The sequence below is a fragment of the Fusarium oxysporum genome, chromosome XI, assembly GCF_013085055.1.
Source record: "Fusarium oxysporum Fo47 chromosome XI, complete sequence".
NCBI lineage: Eukaryota > Fungi > Ascomycota > Sordariomycetes > Hypocreales > Nectriaceae > Fusarium > Fusarium oxysporum.
In genome coordinates this window covers 872,232-897,359 of record NC_072850.1, presented here as the reverse complement: position 1 = coordinate 897,359, position 25,128 = coordinate 872,232, and the positions used below count along the sequence as shown (strand labels likewise).

At 47.8% G+C, this 25,128-nt stretch overlaps 11 protein-coding genes and 1 non-coding gene across 12 annotated transcripts; 9 read left to right on the top strand and 3 right to left on the bottom strand.

The window, feature by feature from the left end:
* Positions 1 to 323: 323 nt before the first annotated feature.
* On the top strand, positions 324 to 1,642 carry FOBCDRAFT_191975 (uncharacterized protein). Its single transcript, XM_031192304.3, has one exon. The coding sequence runs from the start codon at positions 390 to 392 to the stop codon at positions 1,554 to 1,556; it is 1,167 nt and encodes a 388-aa protein (XP_031031150.3). The 5' UTR covers positions 324 to 389; the 3' UTR covers positions 1,557 to 1,642.
* FOBCDRAFT_233392 (uncharacterized protein) lies at positions 1,640 to 3,253 on the top strand. The gene has a single exon (XM_031192303.3). The coding sequence runs from the start codon at positions 2,113 to 2,115 to the stop codon at positions 3,127 to 3,129; it is 1,017 nt and encodes a 338-aa protein (XP_031031149.2). The 5' UTR covers positions 1,640 to 2,112; the 3' UTR covers positions 3,130 to 3,253.
* Positions 3,254 to 4,980: 1,727 nt separating this feature from the next.
* Positions 4,981 to 5,073, top strand: FOBCDRAFT_t278. The gene has a single exon. It is a non-coding gene; the product is annotated as a tRNA-Phe (tRNA).
* A 535-nt stretch (positions 5,074 to 5,608) lies between these two features.
* FOBCDRAFT_170449 (uncharacterized protein) lies at positions 5,609 to 7,221 on the top strand. Its single transcript, XM_031192302.3, has 2 exons — positions 5,609 to 5,925; positions 5,974 to 7,221. The coding sequence occupies exons 1-2, from the start codon at positions 5,653 to 5,655 to the stop codon at positions 7,165 to 7,167; spliced, it is 1,467 nt and encodes a 488-aa protein (XP_031031148.3). The 5' UTR covers positions 5,609 to 5,652; the 3' UTR covers positions 7,168 to 7,221.
* A 304-nt stretch (positions 7,222 to 7,525) lies between these two features.
* On the top strand, positions 7,526 to 9,121 carry FOBCDRAFT_147317 (uncharacterized protein; the record flags this gene model as incomplete). The annotated part of the gene is made up of 2 exons (XM_059608257.1): positions 7,526 to 7,669; positions 7,727 to 9,121. 2 exons carry the CDS (start codon positions 7,526 to 7,528, stop codon positions 9,119 to 9,121), a joined length of 1,539 nt encoding a protein of 512 aa, XP_059468045.1.
* A 289-nt stretch (positions 9,122 to 9,410) lies between these two features.
* Positions 9,411 to 10,674, top strand: FOBCDRAFT_265308 (uncharacterized protein; the record flags this gene model as incomplete). The annotated part of the gene is made up of 1 exon (XM_059611350.1): positions 9,411 to 10,674. Exon 1 carries the CDS (start codon positions 9,436 to 9,438, stop codon positions 10,672 to 10,674), a length of 1,239 nt encoding a protein of 412 aa, XP_059468044.1. The 5' UTR covers positions 9,411 to 9,435.
* Positions 10,675 to 12,025: 1,351 nt separating this feature from the next.
* FOBCDRAFT_245007 (uncharacterized protein) lies at positions 12,026 to 13,213 on the top strand (the record flags this gene model as incomplete). The annotated part of the gene is made up of 1 exon (XM_031192299.2): positions 12,026 to 13,213. One exon carries the CDS (start codon positions 12,026 to 12,028, stop codon positions 13,211 to 13,213), a length of 1,188 nt encoding a protein of 395 aa, XP_031031145.2.
* Positions 13,214 to 16,253: 3,040 nt separating this feature from the next.
* Positions 16,254 to 17,128, top strand: FOBCDRAFT_245006 (uncharacterized protein; the record flags this gene model as incomplete). The annotated part of the gene is made up of 3 exons (XM_031192298.2): positions 16,254 to 16,869; positions 16,917 to 17,016; positions 17,065 to 17,128. 3 exons carry the CDS (start codon positions 16,254 to 16,256, stop codon positions 17,126 to 17,128), a joined length of 780 nt encoding a protein of 259 aa, XP_031031144.2.
* A 348-nt stretch (positions 17,129 to 17,476) lies between these two features.
* FOBCDRAFT_253957 (serine/threonine protein kinase) lies at positions 17,477 to 18,474 on the bottom strand (the record flags this gene model as incomplete). Its single annotated transcript, XM_059611075.1, has 4 exons — positions 17,477 to 17,716; positions 17,746 to 18,021; positions 18,056 to 18,303; positions 18,438 to 18,474. 4 exons carry the CDS (start codon positions 18,472 to 18,474, stop codon positions 17,477 to 17,479), a joined length of 801 nt encoding a protein of 266 aa, XP_059466159.1.
* Positions 18,475 to 18,696: 222 nt separating this feature from the next.
* Positions 18,697 to 20,617, bottom strand: FOBCDRAFT_253956 (general substrate transporter). Its single transcript, XM_031192296.3, has 2 exons — positions 20,268 to 20,617; positions 18,697 to 20,208 (listed from the first exon to the last, which is right to left on the bottom strand). Exons 1-2 carry the CDS (start codon positions 20,501 to 20,503, stop codon positions 18,831 to 18,833), a joined length of 1,614 nt encoding a protein of 537 aa, XP_031031142.1. The 5' UTR covers positions 20,504 to 20,617; the 3' UTR covers positions 18,697 to 18,830.
* Positions 20,618 to 21,826: 1,209 nt separating this feature from the next.
* FOBCDRAFT_191965 (chaperonin 10-like protein) lies at positions 21,827 to 22,933 on the bottom strand (the record flags this gene model as incomplete). The annotated part of the gene is made up of 1 exon (XM_031192295.2): positions 21,827 to 22,933. The coding sequence occupies one exon, from the start codon at positions 22,931 to 22,933 to the stop codon at positions 21,827 to 21,829; it is 1,107 nt and encodes a 368-aa protein (XP_031031141.2).
* Positions 22,934 to 23,286: 353 nt separating this feature from the next.
* On the top strand, positions 23,287 to 25,090 carry FOBCDRAFT_253954 (uncharacterized protein; the record flags this gene model as incomplete). Its single annotated transcript, XM_059611074.1, has 7 exons — positions 23,287 to 23,379; positions 23,424 to 23,726; positions 23,778 to 24,312; positions 24,548 to 24,674; positions 24,705 to 24,753; positions 24,821 to 24,907; positions 24,959 to 25,090. 7 exons carry the CDS (start codon positions 23,287 to 23,289, stop codon positions 25,088 to 25,090), a joined length of 1,326 nt encoding a protein of 441 aa, XP_059466158.1.
* Between the last annotated feature and the right edge of the window lie 38 nt (positions 25,091 to 25,128).

Sequence of the window (25,128 nt, the reverse complement as noted above, 5' to 3'; positions counted from 1 at the left end):
CTCTCAACACTCGGTATTCTCGGTGAGTGACAAACCCAATATATGAGTCATTCCAGGCATCTATACCAGAGTCCATACACAGAATAAATCCCCTTCCCCTACATGAATAAACAAACTTCTCCCTGAATCTATAAATAATTTCTACCCCGGCATGATCCGCGTCTGTGCACTTTCACTCCGCATTCTGAAATCTGTCTTGATCGCCCTAACCTCGCCAAGCCTCACCCATTCTCGCTTACATAACCCGGCTTACCCCATACGGTCCACATAAAATGGCTCAATCCGTTACGTCACTAGACGCGCTAATCGCTCCAACCTCGAGTCCACAACACACCACTCCAAACATCGTATCACGTCTCTCCTCACTATCTTTACCCAACGAACCAGACATGGTGGCCATTCCTCTTCATCATGGCGCTCACTGCGATAGCCTCGCGCGGCTCACGGATGAGATTCTCGTGTCGATACTGGAAACACTGCCCAAGCATGACCTCTGCAGCGTGTCGCGGTTGAACAAGCGCTATCATGCCCTCGCGGATGCTGTCCTGTATAATACGGTTCAGTGGCTTAAACCGGAGCTTCATCTCATCTTTAGTCAATCGCTTAATCGACGACCAAGGCGAGGATCTGCTATCGAGGGGGTCAAGCTGGCGTACCCGGCTTCAGAGTTAACACGTCTCATCTCCGACACGCTAGAGCCAACCAATTCGGTATCGCATACAATCTCAACCATGTCGAATCTCAAAACTCTCGATATCGCTGTACCGGTTGGTCTTCTGCACAGTATAGGGAATCTCTTCAACGGACCCTTCGATCTCGCTTGTCTGCAATCCTGTACCCTGTTCTACCAGGATGAGGCCGATCAGTACTGGGATCTCCAAGAGAACATCCACATCTTCACACATCCAACCCTCGAAACACTGGTCATCAAGCGAGCAAAATTAGACGACAGAGGCTTTGAGTTAATCGAGCGTCCACACAATACAGCGCTCAGCAAGCTCCACCTGATAGAATGCGACATCAACGACGACGCGCTCTCAGACGTGCTCATGTTCCCCGAAGCCCTCAAAGAATTCGTCCTCACCCAAAGAGAAGAACCGGAGCCCGAACTCGAAGAAAGCTCAGCTAGTATACGCGACTACATCCTCTCCCTAAAAGAACAATGCCACTCGTTAGAAACCATCACCATCGACTTCCCCATGCTAGCCAGCGCACGCCCCCTCGCCCTCCGCGAGTTCACCGCGCTAAAAACACTCCGCTTAAACTGGGACTATCAGCTTTTTGGAAAATCTACAAAGAAACCACGGCTACACTCTGTTGGACTACCGCCTGAATTAGAAACATTAGAGTTTTTTAATCCGTTGGGTACGGATGAAGAAGTTACGGATTTGTTTGTTAGTGCTATTGAGAGTTTGCATATAACTTGTAGGAAATTGAAGGAGTTGATTGTTTTGGTTGATGAGGATGAGGTTCCGAAGGAGGTTTTGGAGGCGGTTAAGAAGCAGGAGCAGTTGCATTTAAATGTCATTGGGGGAGATCTAGATGATGATGAATAGATGATGGGCGTTGGATAGAATGATGGAGTTGGACAAACATCACGAAACATAGAATAAATACACAGCGATTGTCTTTTGCATCTAAAGAAGAATCCATGCCGCAGGGGAGACCATGATAGATAACCTTGCCCTCCGAAAGAAAGAGATCTTCCAACTTTAGGAATAACTACTCTAGAGACCCACTAAACTACGCCAAACTTACCTAAGTCTTTTCATTATTTAGGGTAAGGATCCCAACTCTTGTTTGTTGTTTCCTAGCCCGCCAGCAGCGAAGTCGGTTGCTGTATCTAACGTAGTATTTTCCTCTCTTCGCATGCGACGTAGCAGATATCTGCCCTTGTCCTTTTCTCCAATCAGACAACTGCCGAGTGATGGAACTTTCCATGCCATGGCACTTTGACTGCCGTTATATGCTCCGTGGCGTCATCGTCTCGTGGATGTTACCGTGCGCTAAGCATAACCTCTCGGTACTTAACAGTCGCATCGGCCAGCTTCAATCCACCCTCAATCTAAAGACCTTTACTCATTCCATAACCTACAAAACCAAAACAGGAAAATGGGCAGCCTCGATAACTCCATTCCTCCATTCCCAGATGATCTGCCAATAGTGCCCATCGCCCGGATCTCATACTCCAAGCTCAAGAACTTGGACAAAGATGAGGTGATAAAGGTGCTCAAAGCTTCTCAATCAGACGGATTCTTCTATCTTGACCTCACCGATGACTCTGCCGGACAAGCTCTTCTGAACGACACTGAAGATATCCTCGCTATATCGAAACGCGCTCTCAACATCCCTCTAGACAAAAAGATGGAATGCGTCGCAGAGCAGGGCAAAGAAATGTTCGGCTACAAACCCGCCGGGGCAGTTAAGCAGACTGATAAAGATGCACGACCCGATACAACTGAGTTCTTCAACGTGAGCAAAGATCACTTGTTGGGAAACTCTGAGGCACGAAAGTATCCTGCAGAGATAACCGATCGATGGACAGACTTGGGCAAATATGCTGAAAACTGTCACTCTTTGGGTCTTATGATCCTTCGCATTTTGGCGCAACAACTCGACCTACCATCCGATGAGTTTGCCAAGAGAAACAAGATCTCTTCACTTTCTGGAGATCATATCAGAATGACCAAAATGCCAGGTTGCGACGCTGCAGATGGTAATAGAATTGGTCTTGCCTCCCATACAGACTTTGGTAGCATCACCGTGTTGTTCAATTGGGTCGGTGGTCTGCAGATTCAATCTCACGACCCAGCAAAACAGGGAGAATGGGCATTTGTGAGGCCATTACCCGGACACGCTATTATCAATCTTGGCGATGCGATGGTCAAGTTCAGTAATGGACGTCTCAAGTCGGGAAAGCATCGCGTGGTGCCGTTACCAGGACCGCAAGGACGACTCGATCGGTACAGTTTGGTGTATTTCGTTAGACCGGCTGATGATGTGTTGATGGAGCCGGTTGAGCAGTACAAGGATGAACCCGTAGTTGCTGTTGGTGGGAAGGTTGGCGAAGAAAGGGTTTATACTGCTGGGGAGTGGTTGTCACGTAGGTTGAAACAGATGTCAAAGTAAAATAGCTCGGTTCAGTTGAGGAGACTTTTGGGAGTTCCGAATGATCCGTAATATCCGAAGTGTTCTTTCCCCACCGATACTGTATCATGAAAGTATGTATCAAAATACCACTCTCAAAAACACACTTCAGGCAGCATCCCAACTTTCATAATATGACGTTGGTTGCCATGTAGCTTTACGTCAGCATTACATATCAAATAAATAAATAAATAAAGCGAGTATTGAATTTCTCGCCGAAAGACTTAGTGAACGGACTTGGCTCAGTTAATAGAGTGGTAATTTCCTTCTACATGATCTAATCGTTCGTGCAGGCCCGCCTTCTGCAAATTACCTCGCGCTCCCTGCGTCACTTATTGACCAAAGCATAGCTTGTAATCATTCCCTCGCCGCAGTGATAGCGATAGCTCGTATCACGACGAGTTTCAGGGACACCAGAGTGGCCATAATACTTATAAGAGCCTGCGTCGATGGCATGGAACCAATCTTGGGGCAGGCCTCCTCCATTTGACCCTGGCATGTCAAAGCATATCCTTCTGAGATACGTCAAGACAACACAGCCTTTTTCCTTTCTCGCAGTGGCCACACGCCACCTTCAAGGTGCGAAATGGGCTGCAGGCGTGCGGACGGCCTGGGCCCTTGGATGCTCAGCCACCGCATGTGTAGGAAAAGAGCGTTTGAAACTTGTAAGTTACAGGAGGTTTCCTGCTATCCTATTTTGCTTTGCGCTTCTGGCAGCGTTTGCACGCGTTGTCCTTTCTCATAAGCTTCCTAATTTCCTTTAGTCTCCAATCCGAGGAGTGGTACTTAGTACTCAAAACGATGACGTACCCGCCACGGAGATCCTTCGGGTTTCAGCCAATCTTCATAGCCATCAGAGCACCATTGACAGCAGAACTCCACCCCGTGCATCAGGCGCCGGAACCTCCGAGAAACTTGCCGCAAGGCAAAGAAAGCAAGCACGCATTTTCTATCACCTTTTGAGGAGAGCCAGGAGCTTATCATCAACAATATCTCATCAGGAAGTCTCTGCAGTCTAGAAGGCTCGGGATACCCAAGAGATACATGGTCGTGGACAAGCTGTGTTTGATGAGGGAGCCCATTTCCGAGTGTTGAAAATGGTGGTTTCTTCCAATGGCTTAGTTCTATTGCAGTTTCCCTCTCGTTCGTTTCTGCGTCGGCCCTTCTCATTGAATCACCATATCCTAGGTGATATTGATCAGTAATTCGAACTTTAAAGTGAGCATATCCTCGTACCTGTTCCATTGTTGGATGTATTTTCCCCCAAGCCGATTGAGCGAGAACCCGCTACGACAGTAGTTAGTTAACACATTACTATATAGGACATATTTTCATACTGTATGATATCCAGAACATTCCTAAGATCAACAATATCATTAGTGTTATACAGCACGCATACAACACGTCAGCCATAGCATAATCAAATCGGAAAGTGAGGTATCTGTGAGAGGAAAGGAGAAGTAGGCGGGGCAGGGCAGAGTACCAGGGAAGTTTAAATGTTTTTATCGCAGTGTGACACAACCACTTACTCACACGATGATTAGAAAGTCAGTGATGCCCTTGAAGTGTATTTCGTGAGGTTGCTACAAGGTTAGGTTTAGAGAACTCAAAGGCCGACAGAGCGAGTTAAGGCGCGCAATATAAGCATCAGCTGGTAAGTCTATGAACTTCGAATAAAACTGTCGAAAATACACTTCGGGCAGTATACTAACTACCCAGATAATAGCCCAATATAGGATTTTCAGTTTACTGTCTAATTAAGTCTCACGGCAGACTTACCAAATGCACAATACAATGATATGAGAAAATAAGCAAAACTATAATTATTAGTCAGCGGGTTTAGCTCAGTTGGGAGAGCGTCAGACTGAAGTCAAACTTCAATCAATTGATATCTGAAGGTCGTGTGTTCGATCCACACAAACCGCAAGCTTTTGTTTTTGCCAAAATCTTCAACTCTGTCTATATGCACAGTAGATACACATTGTGTTTTGCCACATCATGCACGTTTCACACAAATAGTACTTCTTCATCTACCCTTCAGCAGCATAAGCGATATCTTCAAAGTCACTTGGCCATCCCACCCACATTCAGGAATACGAGGTACCATTGGTCTGTTTTACCAAGACTTGCAGCAAACTATTAATCGTCTTTACCATTCCGGGTCTATCAGCCCACTTCGCCAATTGCGCTATTGATTGAACTGCTCACATGGAACAACAAAACTTCCAGCAGTGAATCAAGTTGCCAGAAATACTGGTCTAAAGGTCCACTAGATTTACACCAAACTTACCTAAATCTTTTTGTCACTGATGATTGTATTTCTTTGCCTCCACGCATGGCCTACAATCGGGTAAAATGTGGCTTGCTGAATGAAACCCACCAGATATTGACAGCAAGCGACCCGAGGTTGAAGAGTATGAGAGTTTATTATCTTGTTTTGTCCGACTTTAATCCAACTGCCATGATCATTTCTAGACTTGGACTTAAACAATCCCAAAGACTACCATGGCCACCAAGCTTGAACAACTTCCTAGAGAGGCTCTTACCTCCCTTGCGAGCGTGAGCGCACAAGTCAGAGATGCCATCTCCGCGTCTCTCCCCATCGGTCCAGAGCAGTACCTGACTATCACAGTTCCAGGAACTCTGATTGATCTGACCGACTCGGATCATGGAGGGCCGTTTTTGTACGATGAATCCAAGCAAATCCTTCCTCCTGCAAGTGTCAGACAAGCTGAAGCCAGCTTGGTTGACGGAATGATGCCGTTGAGTAACTTGGCGGTATGCTTAGCCTCATCACACTCAACTATAGCTACTGACATTTCGTAGGTCTTGAACGAGAGGAAGAGTGTCGCACGTAGTTATGCTCGCGCCATTGATAGTTTAATTCCCGCAAGCCCGACATTCACCCCCAGCCCGGGCATCCCCAGCCACGGAAAGATTGACTACGCAAAGTCGATGGAGTTTTTCAAACAGAAAGTCCCCGGAACTTCAAAGACCATCGTTGAAATTTATCACGATAAGGAGATGAAGTGGACTGAACAGCAACAAATTTGGGAAAGGGCAAAGATCAAGGCTACTCGTGATGCTCAAGACACCTTTGAAGAGGGGACCAAGGATTACGTCGAAAAGCGACAGAAATATTTCGATGACTGGTGCAAGGGCGAGGGAAAGTTCTATAAGAATGCTCTTCAAGGTGCATGGATGGATTGGATTATTAATGGAAAGAAACCTGCGGTCGACTTTACCTTTGGTATGGTCCAGATGGATTCCATGGCGCGCATCGAAAGCAGCAAGGAGGCGATGAGGAACTCTGCGATAGACGATCTAAGTCGCGATGGAGAGGTCTACGGTGTTAGTCTCACGCCTAAAACCTGGGCTACATCCTGTAAGGTCAAAGCCGAGGAGTGGCGTAAGCAGAATGACAATGGGCAGCTGAACGGCAGTGATGGGACTGCATGGAGCAGAATCACACTGTCCTACTCTGCATCGGATATCCAGACTCATGAAAGTGGAACCGTCGGCTTTGGCCTTTGGGCCTTGGGTGGTGCTGACTTGCATGAGGAACTACGCCGAGAGATGGCATCCTGCGATGTTAGCATTTCATTTTCTGCCCTCGTCGTCAACATCGACCGCCCATGGTTACACAGCGAGCTCTTCAGCGACACTGATTTCGAGGTGCAAAGAGGTGTCAAAGTCAGCCCTGGCCCAAGTCGCATTCAGCAGATGATCAAGGACCATGGGGATGAAAACAGTGATGAATGGGTCTTCGCTGCCTATCCGACCTCTTTTATCATTGCTGCTGATACAAAGATTGAGTTTAAGGGAGAAGCGAAGGCTATAGAGGAGTTTTGGAAAGCTGGTAGTGAAGTGGTTGGATATGGGCCTTGGTCAGTTTCAAACAGTGCTGCGACCAAGGAGATCAAAGTTAACCCAACTTCAACTGGCTGCCAGATATGTTTTGGAGCACCGCAGATTATTGGCTGGGTTAGCCAAACTGTGCCATCTCTACCACAGTTATAATAGCTACGTATATTTATCACGAAGTGACCCCACATAAAAGCAAGCATCTTCTTTCATGCACCTCTTACATCAGGAAACACAGCAGTGGTAACAGGCCTAGTGCAAAGCCAAGGCTCAACCTTTTCACGCAACCACCAGCAGCTTTAAGCTATTATTTTTCTACAAGTACTTCCTCATGTCCTTTATTCTCTGCTTTGCCCGCCCCGCCTTTCCGCATATTTATTTATCACACAGCCCGGGAGCCTATGGTCTAGACCTTACAGCCTTTACTTTATAAAAGTCAGACTTCAACATATCTCAATCGTACCTCTCTTTTCGTTACGTGAATGAAGCAACTAGAGCCTCTCAAGGAGATACCATGGAATCCCAGTCAACACATCCTCGTTTACCCTTTATCCCGAAGCCTGGAGATCAGCGAGCTTCTCATCCGAAAAACCAACTTGTCGCATCCTCAGTTCAGCAAGCACCTGCCCAACCAGCCATGGCGCCCACTCCAGCAGCTGTCAGTCCTATATCACCATAATACCGTTCATCCCTGGCAAAAGCTAACAAGTTGCAGAAAATTCACTTTCTAGCTAAATCACTCACTGGGACCAAATCATTCCAGGAAACCTCTGAAAGCTTCACTCGTGGGCTCGCGATGGTGGCAGATAACACGGCGGACATGTCATTCATTCTTTCAGGCATCATCAAGTGCTCCGAAGCTGGTTCAAAAATCTATGAACAAGCTAAGAGAGAAGAGGCAAGAGTGCGCAGTGGCTGCTGGAATAACTATTTCATGCAGGTTGCCGCTGAGGCTCAGTGGTTGACAAACACGTGGGGTGGTCTGTCCTGGCTCCCCGCTGATGTTCGGGCTGCGCTGCAGCAATCTTATGGTACTCCAGTGCCTTCATCCTACGTCCCGAGGCTTGTGACAATTACACGGGCGGCGCAGGTCAAGGGAATTGACCTTCACTCTCTGTGGGCTGACGGCGGTCTCCTCAGAAAGGCATTAGGGAATGGCGGCCAACAATGTCTCTATTTTTCACTGGCACAGATAATTGTCGACGAGATCAAGAACGGAGGAACCCCAGTGGCCAACAAGGCGCCTCATCAAAGTCGTCAAAGCTCGACTGTTGTTTATCTTAACAGTGTAAGCCAAAGGTCCAACGACAATAAAACCGACAGAAGCGGATCTATTGTTACTACACCCATTCATGGCGATCTTAATCACGAAACTCCTATCGCACATGGAAACGATGGTCTTCCAGTGCCCTCGGAAACGGGAACATCTAAAAGTCTTAAAGCACACACCCCCCAGTCCACAAGCGGTGTAAAGGGACCTGCGCCCCCAGTAATCAGAAAGCGGACGTTTGAGCAGATGATCGGTGCAGAGAACTCAACTTACAACAAGTACAAGATACTCATAATGAGCATCAAGCCCGGAAAGATTACACAGCTACGAAGCGAAGCAATCCAGAAACTTGAACAAGCAGAGTCCGAGAAAGCGGCGGCGGACTACGCACTAGGAGGCCTAGAAGCGCGAGAAGAACAGCTTCGGCAAATCCGCTCTCATAGCAGGGAATTGATCGACACTATGAACAGGGGACTGAGAGAATCGGCTAATCATGATGTTCTGGCTGGGATTGTGGCGAATACAGGAGAGATATACTTGAACGGGGTCAACAAACTACTTGATTCTTTCCTCCAGGCGTCTTCTGACTCTCAAAATGGACTCAAGGCTGAACAGCTTCGAGTACGACAAGCTGAAGCGATCAAGAAGGTTGGCGAAGCAAAGAAGCGCATACAGGCGCTGGACGACATAGATCGGGCACGAGCGATTCACGAGAATTACATTGAGATGAACGAATTTCGACAAAGCATGCGTGCTGTCTGGATGAAGACAGGGGAGTGCGCCAGGGATTTGGAGAAAGCGTGCATCGCTGCGTTCAGTCATGCGGAGGAACAAGACTAGGATTCTATCCTTGCATCTCAGGAGGATTAATGCAGCGGAGTTGGACGAATTGTCATGGAGGCCTAAGTGGGAAGGCGAGCGATTTTGAGGTTTTTACATTATATTCCGAAGGCCTGGTCTCTGTGTTAGCTATTATAAAATAACTTGAGGGTTGCAGATGGCAACGCTGGATCAGACCATGCCGTTCAAATATGGCACCGGGGAATGAGTCACCCCGCACCGAGCTTTGGCGATCTTCAAATCGAGCTTATAGCACTATAAAAATTAAAGACTCCGTTTTCTCATATGACTCTCACCATCTCTAAGAAAACAAAATGTCATCAGATCCGCGACCATCAACACCGCCCCATCATCCAAACTTTGGTGTGCGCATGTCCAGTGAGAGCATCAACCGTTTGGTGCGCCACGTACTTCCCGACACTACCCACATAGAATTGGAGGCTCTTCCGTCTTTGAAGTCCTTCAACAACCGGATCTACTATCTTCAATGTCATAGAGAATCCCAGAACGGCAACGAGTTAGCGCATATTGATAAGCTTGTTGTCAAGATCAATGGTCGAGGATTTGGGTCGGAGAAAATACAAAATGAGGTTTCTTGTCTACGCCTGCTGGAGCACTTTTGCCCTGAGATTCCAGCGCCTCGTGCCATAGCTTGGTCTCAGGATGGATTGACTATCGATACCAAAGACGCGCAGCGGGGTGAGGTGAAGCTCAATGTTATGGATGATAGTCCGGGTGGTTGGATATTGATGACGAGAGTTCCCGGAAAGCCCATCGACTTATCTGCACTCAGCAATGACGACAAGTTTCATCTGGCGACACAATTGGCAGATCATGTTACCAATTGGCGGCGGGACGTCCCTCCTCGAAGCTTTACTGGGAACATTTGCTTTCATGAAATGGACTGCCAGCCTGACGTCACAATCCCAAGCTCGAATAGCGCCATTGAAATACAGTTTCTCATCAGAGGCATGCTTGGAGAAGAGCTCCATTGCCAAGATGGTGTCGCTTCCCTTGCAGAGTACTACAAGCTCAGGATAGAGAACAAGATGAAGACTTTGCAGACGAACGAGACGTTTGCACCAAACAGAGATCTCATGCAGCCTCTTCAAGACTTCATACTACAGGTCCTTCCCAAATTCAGTAGCTTAAACACCAAAGACGACTTATTCGTGTTCACTCACTACGATCTATCCCCAAGAAACGTCCTCGTGTCTGGCCAACCTCCTCAGATCACTGGTATCGTGGACTTCGAGTTCTCTGGCTTCTTTCCACCGCTCGACGAATTCCTGAATGACTGCATCGCCAACGACGGCGATTGGCCCAAAGTTATGTACGACGTCTATTTGAAGCGACTGGAGAGCAATGGTATACCAACACCTTTGGTAGGAATCAAGAAAGATCATTGGGAGCAGATGGCATTGCTGGAAGAATTGGTTGAAAAGATTGCTCCTTGGTGGTTGCCTGGTGAATTTCAAGTTGAACAGGTGGAACAAGAGCTGAAGAAGGTCATGTCACGGGTTGGGAAAATATTGAAGAAGTTGGGGGAGTGAGAATAGACTAACGCTAGACCATCTGTCAGGAAGTCTATGGTCCAGATCGACCTGGCCATGCTCATGTTAGCGCTATCTCTCTTACGTAAAGCTAGTCTCCTAGATAAATTGGTCTCTCTTCAGCTATCTCATCTTAGCCGAATCAAGGCCTATTAAATCTCATTTTCAAGCTCACTTCAGCACAATTAGCTGGTCATCTCACTTCACTATTTGACCACTACAGTACGGGCTAACTATGAGTTTTACAGTCTCGTATTTCTCTCAATCTCATCTACTCTTTTTATGTTGCCACTATAGCAAAGACAGACGAAACAGGCCACGGAGGCAAGGGAGGGCTAGAACCATCCATGCAAGCATCTTGTTCGTTTTGGTTCCGACAGTGGTAGGTTCCGCGATTGTGTTCGCGGGAGAGGTCACGTTATCGGTATCAATGCTGTGCAGCTCGTTGATCAGTACAGGCATATAGTTAGAGACGACACTGTCAACGCAATCGGAGGCCCAGATGACTTGGTTGGCGGTAGAGGAGCTGGTAGTGCTGCCTCCAGTGTTGGCACCCAGCAAAGGCAGACAAAGGGCACCACGAGGGCGAACAGGAGCAGGGAGCCCTTCATAGCGGAAGGGAGACGAATATCGAGGAAGCGAGTTTTGTAGAGTTGAAAGTCTTGTTGTTGTGATTTGTATTCAGGCGCGCAAGTGGGGCGCCCGCTGAAATACGTTCGGTTTGCATAACAACGAAACCGCAAATCACGACACTTACCTCTTTTCTTTATATAAAGCGTAGGTAACTTTAGGCAAACTTAGTATAGATTTAGTCAAAGTTTAGTAGACTTTAGATTAGTGAATGTCAAGATTTAGACTTAAGTTCTGTGTTTTCTTGCTCTATCATGTTAGGACTCTCCTGCATAGAAGGAGGAAGACAAATTAATAATTTCATTCGCTAGTAAGCTCTGCTTATGGGCGGATGCAATGTTGATTCCATCAGGAAGGACTAAACTGTTAATCAAAATACACATGTTAAGACATGTTGGCGCGACCTCTGGAAATCCTGCTTTACATCAACATATGACGTCTTCTGAGCGTTATGCATTTCGGTGAGAATTGCACCGAGCTACTCCGTTGATCTTCAGAGCAGTTGGGGGGTGGAGGCCTTTGAGAGTAAGCAGCAAGATGATCCTCCGCAGGTGTATGCATGATTGAGGCGTGAGATAATCCTCCTATCAGACGTGGATGTTCCAGAATACTGATTTGCCACAGAATTCTGATCACAAGTAGAATAAGAACGTTTTGTCCATCAGCTCAACAAGGTCAACTTTTGACATTAAGGCTTTAAATAGCTGATACTCAAAACATCATGCGTTCTTTGTACCTCTGCCACCTCCTGACTCTTCTCTCCATCGGCTTCGCGAACGCTTGTAAAAATGACGAAGACTGCAGTCTGAACGGAATATGTTCGAGATGGAAAAAGGCCTGCCGTTGTGATCCAGGCTGGATTGGCGGCGATTGCGGCCGTCTTGATCTTGCTCCGGCAACACGATACACTGGCTACAACCATACATACGAGCCTCCAAGTCCTGGCGATTTCGGTATATGGCCTAATGCCTCTTGGGGAGGTCGAATCATCCAAGATCGTGACAACAAGCGACTATTCCATCTATTCACAGTGCAGTTCAGTCATGGATGCGGTCTGAAGGGCTGGCGTCCTCATTCTTACATCATCCGCGCTGAATCTCATAGCGGGCCTCAAGGACCATACAAGTATGCTCAGGACGTATCGAAGAACTTCGCGCATAATCCAGATATCGTCTGGAGCCAGGCTGATAAGAAGTACCTGTTATACAGCATTGGCGTGGAATATGATAAGAAGTTTACAAAGTGCGAAAGCATCAGCTACACCAGGTGGCCCAACAATATTTCTGTTTCGGCTGCTGACGATATTCGTGGTCCATGGTCGCCATTCAAGATGATCCTTGACAGTGACCGTCCAGCAGGTATTCACGCTACCAACCCCTCCGCATTCCCTCTCTGGACGCGCAACAACCCAACAGGCGAAATAGTACTTGGTATCAAAGACTATTCAATCTTCACTGCGAAGTCTTGGAACAGTGACTATAAGCTCAAATATCAAGCAACATGGAACGTCACAGAGCAAGAAAACCCAGAATGGACCGAGGACCCTTTCATATGGCGCGACAAGCGAGGGAACTGGCACTCCATAAACCATTGGATGATAGACTATGTTGAGAATGATAAACAGCAATGGCCCCGTGTTGGATCCCATCTCTTCTCGCGAAAGCTCACAGGACCGTGGCATTTCAAGCTCCAGGAGGCTTTTAGCTCAAATGTCACTTTTACAGATGGATCGTGGCAGGTGTTCAAGAGAAGGGAGAGACCGAAGCTGTTCTTTAGTGATGATGGAGAGATGACGCCGCTGTATTTGACTAATGGGGTGCAGGAGATGAATCAGACTGGTGCGGCTTTTACGCTTGTTCAGCCAATTGGTACGAAGTGGGAAAAGTTTGAGAAGGACCTGGGATTCTGAGAAATAGCTAATTGCCTGTATTAAACTACGGCCTTAACTGCTTTTCTTATCTTGTATGCGTAACTGGATACTCTTATTTTCTTTTTAGTTCTTTTCCGATTTTTCTTCTCGTTGGTTCATGGTCGGATACTATGCCACGTACATCTTCAAGGTTCTGTCTCTCCTCCCATTTCGTGAGCTGCGCCTTGGGCAATACTCAGCCATATGCTCTGTTCACCTCTACAAGCGTCTATCTTGATACTAAATGAATCGTTCAAGTAGAATCTGTTGCGCTCTCCCAGTGCGCGGCTCAAATAGACCAGGTTAGACTGACTCGAGAAGCTTGTCAATGGCTTCCCTCTGCAGATATAAGCGAGCTTTAGAAGTCCTTATATCTGAAATATCTAGAATGGGATTCCGATATGCTTTTAAAAGGGCTTTTTAGCTTCGATAATGGCTGCTACTGGAGTAGATAGTTGTTTAAGCTAATATGTCTGCTCTTCGACTGTGATGCTGCACTCGCAAGCGAGGTACTTGGTCTATTTCTTTACTGTCTTTAATAGTATATTGGATTCTTATAAATCTTTGGTGGGCTGATTGTTGTCTCATATGTACGGGGTCAGTTGCCAAGACCCCCGCACTACCAGCTTCCTCAATCTGGGCCTGCGCTCCTCTTCTTCGCTGATTGCTTCGTTTTTGCGAAAGATATCTGACATCTTTTGGCGGGTGACTGCTATGGCGTCTTCGTGGTTGTAGATTGAGTCCAGCATCTGTCGATAGATCCCCATTCCGTAGTCACGGTAGGAGAATAGTCGACAGTCTTCTTGGTCTCTTTGACGACTCCGCTATCGGTTTGGAATTAAGAATTGCTCTTTCAATCCGGTGGATGACCTGCCTTGTCCAGTCAACCTCTTCGGAGAACCATTGACCGCAAGTCGTATCTTAATGATCATCTGGCGTTCGTGCGGCAAATCGAACATATAAAGATTGGATTCAGGGTAATGGGGCTTTGTCCAGATAAAGAGCGTATTTCGCCAGTCCTTCGTTATGATCGACATTAATTCTGGTGTGATGCTTGCGTTGACATAATCCCGTGGGACCTGCAGGTTGACATGTTGGTCTGTGAGACTGTTGAGCCAGTGTGAATTATCTCGTTCCCAATCTGCTTCCGACGTTACCTGGCCAGGGACTTCAACCTTCTGGACGCGATACGGATAAGGTTGCATTTCGTGATTCAGCAGTGGAAGTGACATCTCGCTGGCCAGTATTGAAGCTCGTTGGCAAGGGCTGCATATCGGGGTCTTCCCACAACCATTGGAAAGTTGTATGTGTTACCCCTCCATTCCATGCGTTCGCCAAGCTCGATTAACGTACGGAGATAACAGATTAATTCGTGGTCACGAATGACATCGACAGGACGTCCCCTCGACTCGTTCCACTTAATGATCAGGTCCTGTGCTGCCACCAGACACAACAAAGAACCTGGCAGCAATGTGACAACGTACTGTGATTGCCGCTTGGTCTGTGAGGCCATCATCTCTCATTACTGCTTCTAAGCCAGAACGTTCTGACCCAAACTTAGGATATCACTTATCTAAAGACCCACTAAGTCTATACTAAATGTACCTAACTTATCCTAAATTTACCTAAATCGTCTCATCACTTAGAATAGATGTCTTTACCTCCCCTAATCACCTGACGACTCTTCAAAACCAGGAGCTCATAAAGCTTTGCAAACATGAGACGCAAGATGGGATCAGAGGGAATGCATCGGTGTAGGGCGACTGGTAGGCTGTGCCCCTCTGGTTTCTTGTTTCGTCAGTTCTACTGGCAATGGTATGTGGCGGATCCTTCAGACAGGAAGTCAATGTCGCCCGGCTACAATGAAGCTATTCCTTGAACACAACATTTCTCCACTGTTATAGTATGGTCCTCTAAGAGACTTAGGCTCACAATCTTGTTTCAGCTTATAGTGCATGCAGATCAGTCAGCCCTAAGGCATGCCATGTTGCCTTGCCTTCAGTTTCGGGGGTATAGATCTCGTGTTCTTGAACGGCCCCCAATCCCCCCCGGCCTTCTCCAGCCTCTGAGTGGTCCAGCTCTAAATGCCGCAAACCCATGTCCCTTGCTGTTTACATCATTGGTACGATCCTAAAGAGGATCACTTCTGGACTTGTGTAAGCGTGTGTAATTCATGAATCTTATAACTAGATTGCATTGTTTGCGACTTTTGTCACTGACTTGAAACAGCCACAATGAGAGTTGAATGATAAGTCACCTTAAAAGCGTTCTGTATCAATATGTACTGAGACATAGCTACTGCTCTCTCATTATGTTCTTGGTGAATACTTCAACAGCTATTTCACTTCTATCTTACGCTGAACATCTTAAAAGATACCGAAGCTACATTGAAACGAAACGCAATGCCTTGTACTGTACAGTGGGATGGACATGCTTTCGTCCTGAACTGGTTCGATTATCGCCCCATCTGATGGCATCACCAATTTCATGTGCCTGCTTACTACCATTACATGCATGACAGTCATGCCATGCCTTGCATAGGAGGATCGCAAAGGATTTTAGTAGCCATGCAAAATATGCCGGAATTCCGTTCTAGCACAGCCTTCCTATTTGAGTAGTTCGTAAAGTGCCCTGCGCTAGTTCGTCCAATAAGCTTAATCCCAATGCGAGAGCCTAGAGTCCGAAACTTTAAAAATCCTTCTAGGCTGACATATGCAATTATGCATATCGGCAGTTGTGCAAGTATTGCTGATCTCCTCAGACGATGAGATCACTTCCGTTTAGAGTCGAGATGGATTGTGTTGGTCTGGTCACTGATGTAATTGATGATGGCTTCAATGGGGTGATTGTGAAAATTGCTGGAGTTGGGCAAATCCTTCGAATGAACAGGTTTTCAAACAGAGTTGTCAAGATGTGACTTGACTCGGAATATTCTAGTTCTTCTTCAATTATAAAACCTCACTGATTCCTCACTGCCTTGCTATCATCACCAAAGCTTCTCATCACTTCAACTTACAAATTGCACTCAGCATTGCTCAACATGCATCCCAGCTTCTTCCTCTTGGCCCTCACTAGCCTCGGCAGTGCCTCTCCTACTGGCCTTCTTACCACTTCCCAAGACCTGCATTCCAGGGAAATTCATGCTAATGAGCTTCACGCTCGTGCCCTAGCCAATCACCCCAAAGACCTCATCATAGACTCGGGGGATCTCAATGACTACATCAAGAAACACCCTAACTCAGATAGCGTTGTCTATCTGAAGGACAAACAGTCCTTCGTACCATTGTCTAGCGTCTCAGTCGTCGAAGACAAAGAAACTAAAGATGACAAGTCCAAGCGTCAATATACAGGCCCTTGCTATGTCTATGACCAGTGGCAGGCTCGTGATTCCCAATCCTACTGGGGTCCATGGGAGACAGCTTCCGGGTGTCTCTACACTGGATTGAGTGAGGGCTCAGGCACCCGAACTATTAGCTGGTCCAAATCAGTTTCAGTTGAGGTCTCAGGGGGTTTAGATTGGAACCCTATCAAGGATGTCCTGGGCGTCTCTCTCGGCCTTGCTGTTACAAACACTTGGACTGATGGTGGCAAGATTGACTGTAACATCCCTGCTGGATCAGTCGGTCAGATCTGGGCCCAGAAATATCTGGGAGAAGGTATGTATACCCTCTTGTTTCTTTTCAGAAATGACTAACTGGAATAGCACATATGTGGAAGAGAATGTGCCAGTCGTGCGGAGCGTCTGGTCAGAAGTGTCTTGGGGACTGGGAAGAGGCTGGATTTGTCAAAGCTCCAACTGATGGGTATGTTAAATTTTGTTGTCTATGAGGCACGAAGCTAACGAGTTGTAGTTCTGATCCTGGCAAGAACTTGAACACAGGCTGCAGCACTGGCAACGAGAATGTCAAGTGTTAGAATTGATATCTAAATGACGTACTTCATGGGAGTTTTGATTTGGAAATTGGAGCTAGGAGAATGAACCAGGACGGATCCTAGGGTGTACTTATGGTGCGGCTCAGTTTTCACTCGCTAATTGCTTTTGTTTATTTAATCGACGCTCTTTTATTTTAGTAAATTTCCAAAATCTCAAAAGATCTCAACCTGGGGGCTTGCTGTTGTTGTTGAAGCAACCCAGCACCTACGACTCGATTAGTATGTCTCAGATCAGAACGTTTCAACTTTTTCAGCTCTGCTTAGCCAAAACCGATACGTAACATGCCATGAAAGAGGGGTTATAACTTAGCTGGTAATGTCTACTTGTACTCAAAAATCACCCCACCATCTTTGCCTTGTCTTCTCCATCTCCAGCTCTGTAGGATATGCATCCAAGAACTTCGCAAGTAACTCTTGCCGGCCCTGCCAAATACGATTTCCATACCATGCCGAGGTATACTCCCAGTAACACGGATACCACCCAGCAAACTCCCAATCAATGATACCAACGACTTGGTCGCCCCGCACCAAGATGTTAAAAGGGTTAAGGTCTCCATGCGTGAACACCGGCTGTGGCCACAGGCGTCTTGTTTTATAACCATTTCCTTTATCTCCTTCCAAAACTGTCCCTTGAAGCGATCTGGATGGTTGTCAGGCTCGAGGTCTTCCCGTAACCATCGATGGAAATCCTGGATCGTCTTGAAGGGCCCAAATCGAGGCCTTGAGCGCGGTATCCGGGAGTCACGTAATGAACCGCCCAAACAGCTCTGGACCCCCACCTCATCCGGTGGCACAAGAGCCCGTAGTACCTGAAATATGCGCCGAAGTTGGGCGAAGATGTCTGACAGATCAGCAGCAGAGAGTTTTCCAGGCCTCTGTGAGAGAAGTTCCTCGAATGCGCTGCATAACTATATATGCTCGGTCCTTATGTACGAACGAACAGTTAACAGCCAGTACAGGAATAGAAGTATTGGCAGCGACAAATTGCATGGTAGCTGCTTCGGTGAGATGGACGAATGGGCCCTTCTTGACGATGAGAGATTTGGAGATGGATATGCAGGGTCCATCGTGATTGTAGAAGCGAGCGTACGTTTTGAGGACTATAAGTGTCATTAAGCGACGGGTGAATGTATTCTTGATAGCCAAGGAGGGTGTTCCTTCATGTTGAGTGGCCGTTTAATCGGCAGGAGGGACATAGCCTGTTGTTGACATAGTGGAGTCGAGTGAAGCGGAATCGTTGGCATTGGTCGCTAACGTGAGGAGGTTTGAGAGACCGCCTAACGCCCAACACCTGTAGCAATGGGCGTAGTGGTTACAACGACGTACATTATCGGACTTGAGACTCGTTGTGGAGATGTCAATTCGATGAATGACGAATGGTCTGTTGACGGAGGTTCGATCGCGGCACCATTGCTGACTAAGACAAATGCCCTGCGATATCCAAGCGTCTGCCACGTCGCGACAAACTCAGTGGAATTTGCGATTTTATAGGCACAGTTAACACAAAATGGAGAGGAGAAATGTGTAGCGAGAGAAAGTTTTATAATCAAGGAACACGTTTGCAGGAGACAATGTGCCGTTTCAATGGATATCAGGTATTGCGCTAAATTGCTATAGAATACAAATAATGACTCATTTCAATGTCTTCAGGCGCGTTTTCTAAATACAATAAGTCTTTAACTTTTTATTCCTCCTGAACCTTCTCTGTTGATCCAGATGTAGGGAACTGATCAACCTTGGTGCTAGCAAACTTGCGCGCAGGAACCTTGTGCTCGAAGAGAAGATCGAGCTCACCATATGTTCGACCCTTGGGCTCAGGAAGGCGGAAGAAGGCCCAGATGAAGATCAACAGACACCATCCAGCCCAGAACAGACCAGTCTTGGCGCCCCAGTTCCAAGAGTTGCGACCGAGCATGCGGGGCATGAGGGTGTTGGTGACGAGACCGGCGATGTTGCTGAAGTTACGGGCCAACACAATAGTCTTGGCCTTGAGACGAGTGGATGAGATCTCGGCGACGATGGTATAAGCAATGGGGCCGATGGTCATGTCGTAGACAAAGGTGTACACGACGAGCAAGCTACCGATGGCCCAACCGGTTTGCTCAGTCTTCTTGGCGAAGCCGAGGGCTCCGACGGCGATGAGGATGAAGAAGAGAGATGCCATACCGCAGATGTAGATATGGCGACGACCGAAGCGAGACATGAGGAACCAGGATAGAACGACACCGACGGCACCGACACAGTATTGAATGACGTTGAAGTCAAGAGCTCGCTCGGAGGAAAGACCAGCTTCGAGGTAGAACTGAACGGCGTAGCCCATGAGAGAGCTACCGCAGAGAGCCTGGGCAGTGTAGCTGATGGAAGCGACTTCAGTTCGTCGAAGATCGCTGCGCATGAAGCAGTGCCAGTAGTTTGTTCCAGCAGAGTTCTCAATCTCCATCTGGTTGGTAGCCTTCAGAAGCTCAACCTGAGCATCAGCATCAAAAGGAACATCGCACTGAGTGACGAGCGAAAGGATAGATCGCTTAGCATCCTCGTATCGCTCCTTTCGCACAAGCCACCAAGGAGACTCAGGAGCGAAGAGGGTACCAAGCATGATGAACGGAGGCCAAGCCCACTGCAGAGCAAAAGGGATTCTGTAAGACCAATCACCACCCATGGTGCTGAACCCGCGAAGAACGCCTGCACCGATGAGTTGACCGATGACCCAGCAAAGGTTGACATAGGCAGTGAGGTACGGTCTTAGGACAACGGGCGCAACATCAGAAGCATATGCGAGAGTGAGAGTCTGGAAAATACCCCAGGGCAGACCGAGAAGAATGTTTCCAGCCAAGAGGACCTGAAGGTTTGGCGCAAAGAAGGGAAAGAAGATGAGTCCAATCATGAGTACTTGACTCGCCAACATGGTCTTCTTGTAACCAAAAGCATCAGATACCCAACCGTTGATGTAAAGACCAATGATCTGGCCGCACATGCCACCAACTTGGATATAAGTCTGCCAATCGGCTGAAACAATAGGATTTCCGTTCGAGTCGACTTCGTTACCGAATTTCTGCTTGAATCTGGGGGGGTTGTCAGTTTCATGGTCGACAATGTCGATACCAGGCTAACTGCAACTTACGCATCATAACCGTAAAAGCTACCCAACAAACTCAAGTCATAACCTTCCATGATGATAGCCGTTGAGAAAAGGAGGGAGAAGGAAATGGCTTTGGGATACAGGCGAAGTGCCTCGCGGAGAGTGAGGGTGTGTTCGCGATCATTGGCCTCGCGCGCAGCAGGGCGCTCAACTTCGTCAAAGGCCATCTTGTCGGGATCGATGTGCTCAACCTGAGCGAGATCCTTTGGTGAAGACATGCTGTCGTCCAAGATAAGAGATAATATGTCGAAAGATCCCTTGTATGGAGAGAAAGAAGAAGTGAGTGAAGCTGATGCTGGGAAAAAACAAGAAAGAAGCTGGGGAATCTGGGGATTCTTATGCTAAATCTCCACAAACAACCCGTCTCTCCAGGTTCTGGAGGGTTGGTTCACCCCGGACCCCCCAGAACAGTCTAGCCAAGATTATGTCGGCCCGACATACCTTTTCAACGCGAGACTGAGCTCATCTTCGCCAAGAGCTGAGCCTCGTGATAGCTTCAATCTCTCGAGATTCGCTATGTCGGACCGACATGATCTTCGATTTCTCGTCAGACCATGAATTTTAAAAGGAATTTTGTATGGGGAAACGGGGTCATGAGATCGTGGAGTTTTGTGTCCTGTCGGTCCGATAAGAGAACTCACCCCGGATTTTCCACTCCAGACCGGGGCCCAAGCTTGAAAGGAGGGAAGATGATCTTTACTTGTATTAGTTAGAGTGGTCGGACAAGACCGAGAATTCTGCATCCCCCTGATTTGAGAGAAGACATCAATGACTTGTGAGGGGAACTTGTTTCGCCATTGATGAGAGAGCTGAGCTTGGCGGAGTTTTAACTTTATTTTTATGGCGTATTATGCTTATGTTTATTGAGCGAAAGAGGGTGTCGGGGCGAGGAGATTTCATCATCGATATTGGTCAACGTGACTTGGTTCATGGTGAGGCGCCTTGATTGGTCAATGGGGTGCATGGCGAGGTCGTGTCAGGAAGCGAGCGATCGAAGCTACGGAACCAATTGATCCACCCTTTCACCCGATCGCGTGGTATGGTCAAAGGTAATATTCGCTTAAGACTAACGTTAAAGTAACAGAAACGGAGACAGAGTTGTACAGCGGCATTCTGTTTGGTAATTGGCGCTGGTGGGCACTGCTAGAAATGTCCGTTTTGGGTAGTTAGTTTGCCGAGGATCGGAGCGTGGAACGTGGTCTTGCGACAGCTGAGCCGATTTTATCCATGAGACCATGCGAAAATGTTGTCATTCGGAAGTCAAGCATGATGAAACAGAGAATTTAAGACGGAAAGTCCCGAGTCGCAAGCGAAGACCGCAGGGATCGCTGTTATTGATCCCGTTCGATGAAGAAAAATGATGGATGACTACCCTGAAGTGACTCGAGATACAGATAGATAGCGCAGAAAGGTTCAACATTTTGTAAAGTCTTTCTTCACGCAATTTAGATAATTTTTCTTATCTAGATCTTCTGAAGTATCGCACTTCTTCTATACGGCGATGGTATCACTATCTGATAATGTTCCCTCATTGTGCCATCTCACTCTCTAATTTCCACCACTAACTTAGAACAACTGACACCTTGGGACATTCTGGCTAAAGCACTGTTGAGGAAGTCCAAACCCGTCCCTACAACCGTTGGCTCGGGGCTTGGTTTAACGCTTCCATTGGATAAGGTCTTACTTAGATAAGTACCAATCCAATAGTTGAACTGCTCCAGCCTTTTCTCTTCAACCGCCGACGGCATCACAAATATCACTTCGACTCCATCAACGTCTTGCGCGTCCGCTGGAATCCAAGGTGCCGACCCAAGCTTGGTCGTTGTCTTGCCCTCTGCTGGGTCTGAATGAACAAATTCCTTCAGCACAGCCTGACACAAAGAAAGTTGCCCTGCCGCGAGGAAACAATGTCGAATGACTAGCGCGTCTTCTTTTGCGGCGGAGATGATTGACTCAACAACCTTTGAGTCTTTGTAATCGAATACACGATCGGCACCAAGTGAGCTTATATAATCGTGATTTGCCGGTCCAGCAGTAGCATACACAGCTGCAAAGGGAGACTTGGGATCCTTGCACATTAGACGACCTGTTTGTACGCCCATGGTGCCGATGCTGGATGACGCGCCCCAGATAAGAAGCGCTTCTTTCTTCTCAACCTGACCTAGATCTTGGGAAGGAGGTTCATCATAAGATCTGGGAATTCCCATCATATCCCATGCGCTAAGAGGTACTTGGACAGAAACAGGCAACGTCGCAGCATGATTCCACGACATGTTCTGATCAGGAAGACGCACAACATGCTGCCACGGAACAAGACATTTCTCTTGGAAAGGACCATAATCTGGAGCGCATCCTCTCCAGGCAGAGGCAGAATAAGCAGCAACTCGAGTGCCAGGTTGGAAGCCACCATCACCAGCTGGAACGTTTTCGCCGACTTCTAGTACCAAGCCCGACATGTCGAAGCCTATAACGGTGGGATAATCTGTTATAAAAAGACCTTGATCGCGCATGATGACGTCTGCTGGGTTGAGAGCGACGGACTTGACGGCGATGAGAAGTTCATCTGGCCCTGGCTTTGGAGTGGATCGGGTTCGTACGTGGAAGGGTTGGCCTTTTCCTGGGCAGATAGCGGCAAGATGAGTAGACATTTTGACTGGTAATAGAGGTTATCTAAGAAATGAATGGTAAATAGTAAAGATGAATGGTCATGATATATTTGAGGGAAATATCTTCCTTATAACTCAATTACAACAATTGCATGAGGTTTTTCTCAAATCATATTGATCTATTCGCGATAATACCCAGAGTTCTTGGATCGTCAACCCGCCAATCAAGTCGCCGTGCAGCCGCAAAACAGCTAGCGTGTGAGAGCCTCCAGCCAAGTTGAGGTTAGCGCATCGCGAAAATAGATCGTACCTCCAGTTCCTGTCAGCTCAGGGTCAAATTCTCTCAATGATGACAACATTCCGCGATTTCTGACAATTAGTAGAACGTTGTGGAAATGTCTTCCAAGTGCGTGGACCATATGCGCCCGAAGAAACCTGCACGGCGGTCAAGATATGGATGCCGGAATTGCAAGCTGAGAAAACTCAAGGTTGGTCTCCTCAACTCATCAATACTTCAACTAACCATTCTTAGTGTGACGAGAGCAAACCTCGCTGCAAAAAGTGCAGCTCATTCGGAGTACTCTGTAACTTTGGGCTGAACATCCCTGATCTTCACCCGATCACTTCCGATACTGTGAGGGCCGTGGTTCGATGCAAGCCAACGCCCCAGAGACCTGTCGCGAGTGCGATATGGACCTCTGATGAGTATACTATCTATCAATTGAATGCAAAATGTCAAGATTTTGTAACGAGATATTATGCGCGAAGTCTTTTGACGCCGGATGATGAGAACATGATCAACGTCAATCGGAGCTTGTTTAAACTCGCCTTCACTGTAAGAGCTACTCGCCGACTGTGTCTATGTAGGCTAAGTTAATTGGCACAGAACCCATGTTTGATGCACGCTTCTCTAGCAGTGGCGCTTACATACGATCGCTACCTAAACACCTCATCAAGCTCTCCCCGGAGTCTGGAAGAATGCTACCACTGGTCACAAAGCACAGCGCTCTTTAACAAGAAGTTACGCGAACCTGTCAAGACGCAGGACAAAGACCCGATATGGGGTACAGCAGCTGCTCTCGCCGTCTTGACGTTCTCGTCACCTGATGCGTACAGACCTGAAGATTCATGGCCTCTGAAGACTGGCGACGACCACCTCGATTGGGTGTCCATGATCAGTGGAAAGATGTCGCTGTGGAATATGGTGGACCCTCTACGAAATGACAGTCTGTTCCGCGTCATGGCTGTTACGATTGCGCAGATGCAAGCGCCTTTACCCGACGTTGGTGTAGAGGGAATACCCGAGGCGCTGGCGAGTATCTGTCAATTGAACCAGACATCTACGTCGGAGAGCCCTTACTTCTACGCTGCGCATGCAGTTTCACAGATCCTTTATCTACCGGATAGCGAGGTTACAACAGGTCAGACACAGCTCTTCACGCACAGAATTGAAGGGCCCTTCAAGGAACTACTACTTTCCAGGGACCCTGTCGCGTTATTGCTGTTATATATATGGTATCGCAAGGCAGGACGGAGTATATGGTGGGTCGAGCTTCGAGCGAGGGTGGAATGTCCGGCAATCTGTCTGTATCTACGGCGCTTTCACGCGGGTGAAGTCGCGGTGCATGCCTTGCTTCAGAGCGACATCACAATCAGATGAGGTGTCGGTGGGCTGGTTCGGACGATGCTCTGCTACAAGGCAAGGGACAGGTCGCCCAATCGAATGGACATGGACGTGTGTCGAGGCAGAAGACTTGCGTCGTGAAAGGCTGCGGCGTCCCCGGTTTGTTGTGCGATGACGAGAGTCGGGTAGCTCTGTCACACGGAACACGCAAGGAAGGGATCATGCGTTCCTGACACTGGTGCTCGAAGGCGCGGCATCGGCGAATGGCATCACACGAACGCCAAAGGTGCTAGCTGAAGGCGCAGACGGCCGCCGCGGTACTCCAATCCTGTTCGCTCCATGTTCTCTGGATCGGTCGCGGCGCTCAGTGTGTTGTCGTCTCGCTCGAGATTGTCAGGCAACAGATGGGGATTAATGCGGCGCCGATTTGGCGGGTTCGGTAGGGACACGTTGGGTCAAAGGCTTGGTCGGGGCGAGCGGAGCTGCGATGTGCCGTATCAAATGACGGCGAAGTTCGCAATTGCAGCGGCAGCGCGATGTTCATTGTGCCGGTCGCATCGAGTAGAGCGGCTTAATGGTAGTGGCATGGCGCGCTTTGCGGCCGCCAAGGACA

Bases quoted from the DNA above. Each gene is read 5' to 3' on its own strand.
- FOBCDRAFT_191975 (XM_031192304.3), top strand. From the start codon at position 390: ATGGTGGCCATTCCTCTTCATCATGGCGCTCACTGCGATAGCCTCGCG.
- FOBCDRAFT_233392 (XM_031192303.3), top strand. From the start codon at position 2,113: ATGGGCAGCCTCGATAACTCCATTCCTCCATTCCCAGATGATCTGCCA.
- FOBCDRAFT_170449 (XM_031192302.3), top strand. From the start codon at position 5,653: ATGGCCACCAAGCTTGAACAACTTCCTAGAGAGGCTCTTACCTCCCTT. The intron at 5,926-5,973 runs GTATGCTTAGCC...GACATTTCGTAG, and splicing joins TGCCGTTGAGTAACTTGGCG to GTCTTGAACGAGAGGAAGAG.
- FOBCDRAFT_253956 (XM_031192296.3), bottom strand. From the start codon at position 20,503: ATGTCTTCACCAAAGGATCTCGCTCAGGTTGAGCACATCGATCCCGAC. The intron at 20,209-20,267 runs GTAAGTTGCAGT...CAACCCCCCCAG, and splicing joins AGCTTTTACGGTTATGATGC to ATTCAAGCAGAAATTCGGTA.